This window comes from Camelus ferus, chromosome 6, assembly GCF_009834535.1.
Source record: "Camelus ferus isolate YT-003-E chromosome 6, BCGSAC_Cfer_1.0, whole genome shotgun sequence".
NCBI classification, from domain to species: domain Eukaryota; kingdom Metazoa; phylum Chordata; class Mammalia; order Artiodactyla; family Camelidae; genus Camelus; species Camelus ferus.
In genome coordinates this window covers 2,513,232-2,526,435 of record NC_045701.1, presented here as the reverse complement: position 1 = coordinate 2,526,435, position 13,204 = coordinate 2,513,232, and the positions used below count along the sequence as shown (strand labels likewise).

Below are 13,204 nucleotides of genomic sequence, written 5' to 3'. Positions count from 1 at the left end.
GTGGAGGCGTGGTTAACTTGTGCCGAACACACAGGAATCAACAGTAAACCTGGGCCGAGAACCCATGTCTCCTACTCACAGCAGTCATGAATCCAGTCCTGGTTTTTTTTCTTCCCCCAACCGTGTGCCTTCTATGTACCATGCTCTGTGTTGTCGAGGGAGAGTTCTAACTTTATTTCTGTTCCAAAGAGTGGAAGGTTTCAGCTCATTCCTGGAATAACCAGCTTACTCTCCCCTTCCTTCCAATGCTGCCCCCACTTACCCAGGAATTTCTTTTCTGTGCTCCACCATTTATTGCTCTTTGGCATAAAGAGCTGCTTTGTGAGCCAGACAGGCCCCTGGACAGAGTCTTGGTGGAGAGCTTGCTACTTGCCCAGCTGAGAAGGGAGGAGTCAGTGGAAGGACTTCTGCTCCATTGAGCAGTGTGTGTGCTGGCGGGCCTGGCCTGGCCGCTCAGCTGTTCAGATTCCTGCTGTTGGTGGGTCTTCTCCAGAAAGAATCCTGAAAGAATGCACTGTAAGGCCTGGCCTGGGGAGAGGTACTCTTGCACAACCTGATTCCTGAACAAGAAGCACAATGAGTAGATGATTCCTGGAACCTGAATTAGGGTGAGGGTGGGAGAGTCTCCCTGCCTCTGTCCTTAGGTTTCCTCGCTGCCAGTAAGTTCTTCCTCTGCTCTAAATATATTTCCTGATGAAACTTAAACTCCGTTTCTTCTCATTCTGTCCTTGAGGAAAAATGTGGAAGAATAAAGAGGCTTTTCCTCTGCCTCACATTTAAAAAAATTTTCTCCTAGCTGATACTGATTTGTTGGCAACAGTTTAGTGATTATTTCAATTATCTTTCGTTGTGTAATAAACCACACCAACACTTTGTGGTTTTAAAACACTAGTTTATTGCTTTCTATGTTTTTATGGGTTGGCAGGGCCTCCCTCCCCATGTCTTCAGTCATCCTCTGGGAGGTAAACCCTTGGCTTCGTCCCATGATGGTCTTAGGGTTCCATCAGCAAGAGGGGGTAACCCCAATATTCAGGCATCGTTTAAGCCTCTCCTTTTTAAAAGTCCTATTGGCTAAAGTAAGTCGTGGTCAAGCCAAGATTCACAAAGTGGAGGGACACACTCTTTCTCTTGTTGGGAGGAGCTACAAGGTATGGCCAGTTTTCCCTATGACATGTGATAAAAAGTTCAGCATTTGAATCCTGACTGTGCTGCTCACTGTGTAACGTCAGGCAAGTTAACTTCTACAAACCTCAGGAAAATGTAGAAAATAGAGCCTCCCTAAAGGTTGTGAGGACAGAGATCATGCCTAAAAAGCACTTAAAACAGTGCTTGACACACAGTAACCCTTAATGTTAGCCACTGCTTAGCAGGCGAATGAGCAGGTTTTTATGATTGCCAGCAGCGGAAGCCAGCCTGCCTTGGTTTAAGCTTCTCAGAAGGTATTCATTAGGAGGAGCCTGGGAGAGTATAGAGAAGCCTTTGAAAAGCTGAACCCACAAACTTCCGTGGGGCAGGGACCAGGGAGGGCTGCTCTGGTTGGGAAGCTGGGGAGCTCAGGCAGATGAGGAGCTGCCCGAGCCCACAGCTCCCACAAGGTTGCCACTGCTGGGCCAGCTGGCCCTTCTAAGCGTCACCGGGGGGTGGGCTGCAGGCTCGGTCACCTCCCAGAGGGGTCCACGGTCAGTGTTTCTGAAGCATACACTCCCATGACAGTCATGCAGGTATCAAGGGACACCATCCCTCCCGCTGCATGTGGGGGGCGGGTTGGCACATCCGTATGCAGAGGTGACAGTGTTTTAAATTATTACGTTGAAAGTGATTTCTAGGTGTGCCCTGCTTTAAGTAAAAGTAGTGTACAAAAATAACTCACGGCGAAAATTGCTCTGGGGGCACTTCTTTGCTTTTTCAAGACATTTGCCACGGGCTTTTTCAAATATAACTTCTCACAGAATCTTCAAAAAGGCAAGCGAATTACATCAATTTAATTCAGACTTTTTTTTTTTTTCAAAGAAATACGTTGGGGATACAAAATTAGGCATACCTGCATTTACAAGTTACTTTTTAAATGAGAGGAAGTACAGTAATGGTGTTTGTAGGGAGACCGCTGTTTCCAGGTGCCATTTAGGTACTGTTTTTCCAGCTAGGGAGTGGCCTCTTGAACGTTTCTCAGTGTCCTTCCCTCGCCTGGGTGGGTGTGCCCTGGTCCCAGCGAGCTCCTCTGCTGGGGCTGCGCGTGTGGCCAGCTCTCCTGCATTTCCAGCACGTCCACGCTGACTGGGAGCCTAGAGGGGAGCAGGTCCTCACCCTCGTTCCTGAAGCGATTGGTCTCTGCCCTTGAGGAGCAGGACTTCTCGGGTGAGACAAGTACAGCTGATATTCCCACTGTCTGAAGTTCTGGGAGCTGTTCTGGGTTTGATCCACAGTGAACTGACCCACTGGGATCTGTTCTTGGTGCTGTGCAGACGTTGCATCCTGTTTCCCCTGGGTGTTCAAAGGGGGCGGCAGTCGTGTGGCTCAGCCTGGTGTATGTGGGTGTGGGGCGTTGATTCAGGAGGTAGATGTTAGACCTGGGATCCCTCTGAAAGTGTAGGCTTTCTGTGAAGTCTCTGGGTGACATCCTGGTGGACGGTCATGGGGAGGGACATGCACATGTCCCTCGTGTTTCTTTTCCCTTCTCCTCATAGTCACTTCCCCCAACCAAGTAAAATAATTTAAATTGTAAAATACTCATTGTGTACCTATCAAGTTCAAGGTACTGGGTGAGTCAGTATGGAGGGGATAAAGATGGGTCATAAATGAAATGTGTCCTCCAGGAGCTTAGAGTCTTAACGAGGAAAGAGACATACCTGTGAGTGATTCTGTGCGCGGTGGAACACCACCAGTGTCATTGTTTTGTGCATGAATCGCCACCCTGCCAACTGTCAGATAGACTGATGTGATATATAACTAGTCAGGATTCTCTTGTTGCGTCAGAAACCTAACTTAGGACGTATTGGCTGCGTGACCAGGAGGTCTGAAGGCAGGGATGAGTATGGGGTGAAATGATAGTCTCAGGACTCTGGTCTGCTCTTGGCTTTAATCCTTATGTGGGCTTCCTTTTCAGTCACCTGCTCTTCACTGGGGGCAGCAGGGACCTCAGTAGCCCGGCACTTCTGGTCCATAGTGCTCCCTGTCCCAGGGAAAGCTCCGCCCACTCTCCCCAGCATCTAGGTCAGGGCTTGGAGACCCACACAGTCCTGGACCAGTTGTTTGTCGAGAGGACAAGAGGAGTGTGGTTGGCCATCCTAGGTTACGAGTCTACCCCTGGGGCAGGATAGGTGAGGCCCCTTTATTGTTACCCTCACAGAAACATTTGCTGTTGTGGGGAGCAAATCCCAAATGAAAAAGATTCTGTTACTAGAAAAGATGGGAGGAGCAGATTCTGAAAACAAGCAAATAAGGGGGGGAAAGTTGTTTCACTATAAATAATAGTACGCATTGGGTCAGAAAGACAGAAAGCTGCTAACACAAGATCAAAACAATAATTAAGCATTTAAGGCCGGGGTGGGCAAATTGGCAGCCCACAGCCTGCTGCCTATTTTTGTATGGCCTGCAAGCAAAGAACTGTTTTCCAGAATTCTGTGACATGTGATAACTGTGTGAGATTCAAATTTCAGTGTCCATGAGGAGGTTTTGTTGGAACACAGCCAGGCTTATTTGAGTGCTGTCTGTGGCTCCTTTCGTGCTGTAAGGGCAGAGCTGAATAGCTGCTAGGAGGAGAGATCGTGTGGCCCTCCAAGCCTTAAAATGCTCACTCTCTGATCCTTTACAGAAAAAGCTTCCTGACCCCTGAGTTAAGGGGAAGAAGAAGCCCCCGACTGAGGGAGTTTTAGAATTTAAGCCCAGAAGTCGGCTTTAAGTTGAGCAGCTTAGGTTTTCCATGAAAACGTGGTGTATGAGGTAGGTAGGAGAGAGGGTGTGTCCCTGACCCCGGGGCTCTGAGAGGAATTGGCTACAAAGGTTTCTCCCTCTGTGGCAGGAGGCCCCGGGTCCAGTTCATCCAAAGCTGACCCACGTGGTTAGGCTATGAGTTCAGGGCTGTGTAGGGGTGAGGATACTGCTCTGCTGCATGCCATTTAGAGCCGGGACCTGCATTGCCAGCCCACCAGGCTCCTTAGCCCCGCATCATCAAGAGCTTTCTTAAAGACCCTGATGAGGCATTATATGGTTTCGATCAGTACAGGGTTCATTCCTCTTGGCATGTAAATAGTTTCTGCCTTGGAGTTGCTGGCCGATGAAGGTTAGTAAATGCTAAGAACAGTGTGAAATTATGCCTTAGCTGGTTTCTCTTTCCCTTCTGTTGGATGAAGCAGCGTGTAACCTGCCTGAGAGTTACTTCCCGTATTGCGGTGTACTGAGGAAGCCAGGCTAGATTTTTGAGGGGACCCTCAGCTGGGCTGTACCTGGGGCCTTCTTGGAGCACCGTCCAAAAGAGGGCCTTATGCCCAGGGTGAAGAGTTCTGTGAAACCAGGGAGCTCTCGGGTCAGAGTGAGGTTTGTCCTCTGCAGAGACGACAGGTGTGTGTGAATCCCAGTCCTGGGGACAGCTGGCGCCTTGAGGGGGTCCCGGCAACAGGGTCCTCACAGCAGTCAGGATTTCAGCCTCTGAAGTCCTCCTCTCGCTTGAAGTCAGACTTGCTGTTGGCACTGATAGGCAAGATCCGAAGTGGCCCAAGTTTGTTTTTGTTTTGTTGTTTTACAAGCTGTTGGTGGCAGACTCACATGTAATGAGTTTCTGAGTGGCTGCTTCTCTGACCCTTACAAGGCACTGTGCTGCCTGCCAGGGCTTCTCTGACGCCCTGCCAGCCTTCCCTGAGGAAAGTCAGGGTGGCCCCTGGGGCTGTGCATGGGCTCTGTCCTGAGCACAGCCCCTGTCTGTGTGTGGCGGGGTGTGCCATCTATGCCTCAACCCGTAGGTTGCCCCGTGGTGTCCAGGGGGCGGCCCTGCCTGTGTCTCTGCTTCCGTTGCCCACCAGCCTCATTCCCCGCCCATGTGGTGACAGCCTCGATGGGGCAGTGAATTTAAAGGGAGAACCGATTCCTTTAGACTCTGTCTAGACTGCCCTACCTTACAGATGGAGAGAAATGGAGAGTGGCCGATCAGTAGCTGGAATCCGGTATGTAGCCTCTGGTTAGAAATGTGCGTCACGTTCTCTAGAATTACCTTGGTGCTAGACCCACAGTGGTGGATTGTGCCTCCAGACAAGTTTGTTTCTTAGCTTCTCAAGTGAGGCAGATGGGACGTTGGAGGAGGGAAAGTGCTTCCTCACATCCCTTTAGGGAAGCATCATGGAGGAGGTGGTATTTGGGCTGAGCTTTGAAGCCGAGGGAGAAGTCATGCAGATGGCAGTGTCAGCACGAGGAATTCCAGGTAGAGGGAAACACATGAATCATGGCTCAGAGGCAGGGAAACACTGATGTGTCTGTCCTTGCAGCGAGTAGCAAGTCGTTCAGGGTGTCTGAAACGAAGCATTCCTGATGGTGAGTGGTGGGAGTTACCTGAAGATTAGTTGAAGCGAGTGAGCAGGGTCTTCACTGTGTGCGTGGGGACTAGATTTAACCTGGGCAGTGGGGAACAGAGGCGCACTCCTGAGCGGGGAAGGGAGGGGCGCTGCCCTGTGAGAAAGAGCCAAGGGGAGGGGGCGGGGAGGCCAGTTAGGAGGCTGTTGCTGTGGTCCTGGAAGTGAGAACTTGGCTCTGAGACAGGGCAGTCACCGAGCAAAGGGCCAGGAGGACAGGTTGGGAGACTGTATCCTGGGAAGCCCCTGAGAGCAGAGGCCAGGTGTGTGGACGGATGGGAAGGGCAAGGGAAGAGAGCGGAAGGTTTGCCCTGCGGCCCTCCCCATGGCAGCTGTGGAGGAAGGGGCCTGAGGCCCAAGGTACCTGCTTCCTTTAGGAAAGGCCCTGCCCCAGGCTGACAGGTGATCCCGGGAGAGCCATGTCCTGTTCCTTCTCACATGAAAACATGGTGCAGGATGTAGGTGACCATTACTGTGGTGATGGTCCTAGAAATTCCCACTCTCCATTTAAAAATGAGCAGATCTCCGGCGTATCTCTATCTTTCCTTTTTCCGTTTTCTCCCCTCCAACACCCCATCCCTCCTGCTGAACAAAATTAGCTTTCAGGGGGCTAAAACAGGTTTTTAACTAATTTCTCTTCCTTGATTTACAGATAAAAAGCACCCAGGTTAGCGCCTTTGTTTTCCTGCCCCAGGTGGTTGATGGGCTCTGTGGTAGATGGCATGCCTGCTTGTCTTCTGAAGTCCCCCAGATCGCCTGGGAGGGGAAATGCACTCACTGCTCCAAGGCAGGTTGTTTTAATGGAAAGGTTACTTTGCGGTCTTTGGCAGGGGGCTTCTACTTGAGCCTTAATGTCCATATGTATAAAATGGTGCTGCTCTGCCGTATTATTATGAGTCATTAGAAATGAAAGGTCAGGGAATCCAGGATCCATAAGCTCTGCCCTTTCCTGCCTCCTTTTCCCTCTTTCTCTCTCTCCGCCTTCTCCCCCCACCTCTTTAGTGTTACCCCATACCTTTTGCTGTGGCTTTTAGTACAACCTGATTTAACATTTTGACCATTTCTTTGAATGATGTGTGCTGATAAAATGCAAATCCTGAACTCTTGCAACATCATCTTGTGTTTAATTGTCAGCATTTGTGTGCCTTTTGGGTCAGGACTGAACACTGCACTTGCAGAGAGGGGCGCACAAAGGTAGAGAAATGAAAGCATTTCAAAACTAATGAATCTTGGAAGGGAAGAAGAAAATTAAAATGCAGTTGCTGGACTGGGATGCAGAAATCTTGCAAGTGGAGTGATAAAAATAGCTGCTTGTTAGGACCTGGCCCGCGTGCTCTGAAGGCTCACTGTGTGAACTCACTTGTTAATCAGGAGGTGGGAAACAGCCTCTAGTTCCTGCTGTCAGCACGAGACATCTGCAGTTAAACTCGTCAAGGAGCGTAAGGAGCTGGAGCTGACAAGGAAGTGCTCACTCACCATCCTGGAGCTTTGAGATCCAGCTGACATGCAACATTGTATTAGTTTCAGGTGCACAGCATAGTATACACACTGGATACACGTGAATATTGTGACGTGATCACCGCAGTAAGTCTAGTTGACCTCCATCACCTTACATAGTTTTCTTTCCCGTGAGGAGAACTTCTAGGATTTACTATCGTAGCAGCTTGCAAACGCACAGTACAGTGTCTGTCCCTGTAGTGGGCCTGCTGCACATTACACCCCCAGGACTCACTTCTCTTGCACCTGGAGGTCTGTGCCTTTGACCGCTTCCAGCTACAACTTCACAGCTTTTTCTGAAGCTTTGCGGGACAGCTGTTTATGGTTTGCCGTTTGCTGTCTTCTTTAGACCCCGATTAGCCAGGCTCTGGATAAACAGTCAAGGATCTGTGAGCCCACCCTAGCCTCTGCCCGTAGCTCGCTTTGTAACCTGGACAGGTAGCTCCTGAACTCAGGTCCTCAGTGTCTCTGACCTGTACGCAGGGGTTTAGGATGCTCACCTCACACCATCGTTGTAAGGATTAAAGAAGGCAGTGTATTTAAAAGGCCTGGCATAGCAGGTGCTCAGTGAACCAGAGGTGGGGTGGTGTCTTCCTCAGCTGGCTGGCTTCTTGTTATTTGTTGTACTCTGTCTCCCCTGGTGGTGACAGCCTGAACAGGGACAAGGGCTTGTCCTTTTCACTCATAGCTCATGCAGGCTACATGTTTATAGAATAAACAGGTGAGCCCAGTGAATTCTGTAACACGTTGATTGCCCACTGTGGATCGGGTGCTCCGAGGAAACAACTATCACCCAGATTTGGGTGATGTGGCGATCGATGTGTTAATCCAAACCCCTTGTTTAGAGGGGTAGACAATGTTTAGAAGTCAGGTTAAAATCATGTGCTCATGGGGGGAAAATCAGGAGGCTTTGAACAGTGGTTATTTCTGGGGCAGAAAATATCAGAGAACAAAATACTTCCTGCCACCTAATTTTTTCGTAAAACCTCCTTGTTCGTTTTTGAAGAAAGGTTTACCCATCTTCATTGTTGCAAAGTCTGGGCAGGATCTGGGTATCAAACCTTAGCATCTTGTAGGTTTCTGTGGGAGGCTTGTCAGCCTGGGAGCCTGGGGCGGGGGCGGATGCTCCCTCTGGAATGCAGCATGGCCTACCACGTGCTGGGGCTCCTCTCAGCCTCTTCCTCCTGATGGTGGAGGGTCAGAAAGAGAACCCAAGGCCTGGGGAGGCCTCAGGAAGTAGAGAGAGCCTGGGCCCGCGGTGTGAACAGTGGTTGAGGTAGCTGCGAGGGAAGATGCTGGCGGAAAGCCCGATTAAACCTCCCAGGGCTCCAGAGTAGGGCAGTATTCCTCATTGGGAGGGGGACTCAGAAGAACCAGGCACCTGATGTAGAGGTGAGAGGGAAAGGGCGATGTTTTAGATGCAGGGACCAGCACAAAACCAGCAGTTAGAGAGGCAGGCGAGCCCGGGCCCGGGGGAGGTGAACAAGGAGACGTGTTGCAGCAGGAAGTTGGAAAGGTAAGCAGAGCAGTGGAGGGCTTGGGAAGGCAGGCCACAGGGCCTGGACGGCACTCTGAGGCAGACGGGAGCCACTGCAGGCTCTGTACAGGGGCTGTCCCACTGGAGGAGTGCTGGTCAGTGTGCAGGACAGCGTGGAGGAGAAAGATGCTGGGGATTGGAGCAGAGGAAGGAGGGGCGGCGATTCTGGGAAGCAAGTGCGAATGCTGACAATTGAAGGAAACACCATCTCTGGCCTTATCTGACATGTACCTCATTTCTGCCCCCAGAGAAGAGCCCCACTTGGCTGGGGCTGCCAGGGACGAACATGTCCCTGTCTGGCGGCTCCAGCCACATACTCTGGAGTGGAGGGATTTAGCATGCCCCGGTCTCCAACTTCTTGTCAGGCCATCAGGGTCACCAGGAGGGGCCGTGTGCATGCAATTGGCTTCCAGGATGGATGTAGTCCAAGCAAGGAACCCCCCTGAGGGTTTCCCTCTGCTGCCCTCCCCCATGGATCTCTGTAGCCTACCGGGCAGTGTTGTTCCCTGGAGCAGGTGGAGGAAGCTGGAGCTGACTGCCAGGAAGGGAGGAAAGCGGTGTTATGTAAGTTCGCAAAAAAAAGGAGGCTGGCTTGCCATGTGAATAGAAATCAGAACGGTCACAGAGGCAGTGCAGCCACTCCTGAGCAGCAGCTGTGGCCTGGAGAGATGTGTCTGAGCAGCAGGGAGAGTCCCCGGGCCCTGGGGAGGGCTGCTCTGTTGGGGACAGGGGGCGGGGAGGGGGTGATGCCTGGTGCTGTGAACTTGCCAATCTGGGAGGGCTACCCATGAAAGAATCCTTCTTTGTGTTCCTGTAACGTGCATGTGTGCTATTTAAATGCCCACAGTTTGTTAGATTGATCCTGGTCTCCATTTGGTGAGGTTGTGAGAGCTGCAGTTTTTATCACCACTTTACTGATTTGCAGACTGCAGACCACAGACTGCAGAAGCGAGGCCGCACGTGGAGCAGGCGGCAGGGCCAGGATCTGAATGCGGGTCTCTTGTCTCTGTAAGCAGTGCCGCTCTTCTGCTGTATGGCAAGGCCTAGCAGGTCACTTCCCAGCAGGCCCTGGGAACATTTGAAGGGTGAGGAGCTCAGGGCTTCATGGTGCAGCCACAGGGATGAAAGGCTGTGATGCTGCTGGAGCGTGTCGGGGGCGGGGGTCGTGTCGGAGCGCCTCCGTGCTCCCCGCTGTTCCTGCGGGGAGAGCGCTGCCCAGCCCTTCCCGCTCTGTCCTGTCCCTCAGCCTCGCTCTCCACACACTGAACCCGGCCTCCGGGGTCAGGCTCTGTCTGGTGGAGAAGCGCCACAGAGCTGTGGAGGTGAGGACCAGGGGCTCCCTGGGGAAGTGTTTGTCAAGGCCTGTCCTAGTGCCAGGCTCGGGAAGAAACAAAACAAAAGGTAGCCCCTGAGCTCCCAAGGTTTATCGTCTCCCATGTGTTTGAAATGGTTCTTCCAGAGGCCAGACGGCTGCTCCCTGAGTTCATGTGGGGCATCGCTCATCGCCCTGTCTCACTGGCACCCCTCACTGCCTGGGTTCTTACACGGTTTGTTGTTTTTATCTCCTTCATGCACTTGAGACCGCCTGATGCCGCACGTTGCTGTGTCGGTTTATTCTGTCTGTCTCCTCGCACTGAAGTGCCGGCTCCGCGGAACGGCAACTTGATGAATTTGCTGGCTGTCATCTCCCTGGTACCTGCATGGCGCTGGCAGGTAGCAGGTGCTCGGGGACACTTGGGAATGAGTGAAGCAGTTGAGTGATGTGGCAGCAGGGTGAGTGGGGAGAGGACAGGTCTGGGCATCAGAAGGCCTGAGTTCTGGTTCCAGCTTTACCCAGTTTTTGCTGTGTGACCTCAGTCAAGTCCCTGGACCCCTTTGGGCCTTCGACTTTTCATCTCCACCATGAAGGGGAGGAGCCAGATTCCTTCTAAGGCTACTTCTGATGCCTGTGTTCTGAGAGTCTCTGTAAGGGAGACACGAGTGGTTGCCAAAGGGCTTGGAAAGGCCTCATATCCTGTCCTGTCGTGTCCTGTGACATGTTGAGGGCTGGATCTTAGACAGGCAGCACCCGTGGCTCTGAGGACGTGCGTGTGTACACGGTGAGTTTAGATCCATTCATTCGCAGACATTCCTGTGGGCCAGGTGCTGCCCTGGCTCTGAGGTTCCAGGGCTGAGGCAGACGGCCAGTGTCCCTGCCTGGCGGAGCCTGTAGTGGGTGGCGAGAGGCTAGAGGTGGCTGGGGGCCGTGGCTCTGGCCTGGCCCAGGCTGGGGATGCTGAGGGGCTCGGCGGAGGTGGGCAGGGAAGGACTTGCTGGGATATGAGAGGGTGGGGTTTTATTTTCAGTTTTCCCTTGGAAAGATACTTAAATAGACCTGTTAGAATCTGTTTAAGAATAAATAAATGTACTCATGAATATGAAGGGGAAAAAATAAAATGTGAATAGTGGCTCTGGTAGGTTGGAATTATGGGGATTCCATTTTTTCTTTCTCTGATTCTCCAAATACCCTGTGTAGTGTCTGTATTATTCCCATCAGAGATTCCCTGTCAGGGTTTATGATTTTGCTCCTGGGTTTGGCCTCCTTTTGAGTGGAACTCATTGTCTGCTGATGTCTGTCCACAAAGCCCTGGCCTGGGGACCTTTACCAAGAGAATTCTTGGCTCTGCTCTGCCCTCTTCACAGGGAAGTTGTTTGAATCAGGAGAGGGTAGGAAAATAGAGATGGAGATTTACCTCTCTGCAAAGGGAAGGGTCACTGAACTCACACTGGTGTCGGGAGCCAGGGTGGGAAGTGGGGATGGTCCGAGTGCAGGTAAGGGGATGGGGCTGGTGCCGGGGCGCAGCCTTGACCTTGGGGAGCAGCTTTCAGGCCTGCCTGGTTCTCCGGCCCAGGCAGCAGGAGACTCTCCTTGACTGACAACTAGGTGCAGCTCTGCAGGCTGTCAGGGAGATGACTTCAGTGACAGAAAATCAAAAGCCAGCTCCCAACCCCTGCCACATAGTCATGAAACCCATGCTCTGTGCTTGGTGCTGACGTCAGAATAGGAGTTCCCGCCTCTATCCCATCCCCTTTAGTCTTTGGTCTGTAGCCTCAACAAGCATACACGTCTTACTATTTCTTCCTTATGATCCAACGATGGATATTATGTCTTGCCAACAGGGTTGGTCAAAGCAACAGACTGAAATCTGATTATTCTTGGTAGCTGAGTCCTTCCTGCGGGTCATGTGGCCAAGTCTGGATTCTCAAAGAGTAGAATCCACTGGCTTTCTGTCTTGCTGCTACAGCAGCCTGTCATTCCTTTGCTGACCATCCTTCCTCAAACCTTGAATGAAGAGGGAGCAAGGGCTTGTAAGCCAGGGGCTGGCTCTGCAATGGGGGCGGGAGTGTGTCGTGGGACTCGTGGTCAGGGCTGGTCTGTCCGGGGAGCACTGACCCTCCCTCTGGAACCTGCCTGTGTCAATTCTCTACTTTTCTGTTTTCTTCTCCCTGCAGATGTCAAACCTTCCAACATCCTAGTGAACTCCCGTGGGGAGATCAAGCTCTGTGACTTTGGGGTCAGCGGGCAGCTCATCGACTCCATGGCCAACTCCTTCGTGGGCACGAGGTCCTACATGTCGGTATGAACACCGTATTCCAGCTTCTTGTCTGATCAGGAATATAGGAGCCAAGTGGGTGCCTCCTCTGTGGAGCCAGAGCCTTGTGCTGGGTGATGGGTGGTGGGGGTGGAGGAGAAGGAAATGAGGGGTGAGGTGTTGTGGTCCCTCGCTGAGGAAATCACAGTCTAATGGGGAGATGTCTTGGCCTTTCACAGGCCTTGGAGCACAGTCGGGGCACTGGCACAGACAGCAGGGTCCTGGCCTTAGCTACCTCCAGCGCTTGGCTGTTTCCCAGAGCTTGGCTTGCATTCTGGGGAGACTGAGCTCCAGCTACCCCCAGGACCTCAGCCTGACTGTCTTCTGACCTTCAAATTGACAAGGCCGGACATGCCCCCACCCCAAATTGCACCACCTCTTCTTTTCCATTAGCAGCAAGTGACATCACTGCTCCCTTAGTTTCCAAGGCAGACTCCTGAGCATCAGCCTTTAACCTCCCTTCCCGCTCCCCATCCTTTCAGCATCTGGTGGCCCCCTGCTCCCGTGAGTCTGTTCAGAATTGTCTCCCCAGTGCAGCCTCTCTCCCCCTCCTCGCTGCACGTCTCCCGAGGACTGCCCATCTCTCACCACAGCACCCCTGCCTGGTTCCCTGGCTGGAGTCTCTGCTCTAGTCCAGCTGACCCCCCGGTCACTGGGGCCTTTCCTTCTGCTTCCAGCTCGGCCGGCTCCCACTGCCACCAGAGCTCTGTGTGCAGCTGCCCGCATGCCCATGGCAGCATCAGCATGTTCTCTTGCTGCCCGCATACAGCGAGTTCCCTTAGGGGCAGAGATGGGGCCATAGGTGTCTCTGTTGTCCCCAGGGTCTGGCTTGGGGCCCGGCACATGGTAGGTGCTCAGGGAATGCTTGGTGAGCTGGCGAATGTTTGGTTGACCGAATGAGTGGGTAAATGGCTAACAAAGAGGAAACGTAGCTCTGGGTGAGTGCTGATGTGGGGCAGACAGAGGGGCCTGGTTAGGGT

General features: G+C 52.4%; 1 protein-coding gene across 1 annotated transcript in view; it reads left to right on the top strand.

Moving 5' to 3' along the window:
- MAP2K1 (mitogen-activated protein kinase kinase 1) overlaps nucleotides 1–13,204 on the top strand; it is a 67,992-nt gene that overhangs the window by 46,771 nt on the left and 8,017 nt on the right. Inside the window, exon 6 of the mRNA XM_032480906.1 lies at nucleotides 12,085–12,209. Coding sequence (XP_032336797.1) covers nucleotides 12,085–12,209 — 125 coding nt within the window. The remainder of the gene's footprint in view (nucleotides 1–12,084; nucleotides 12,210–13,204) is intronic.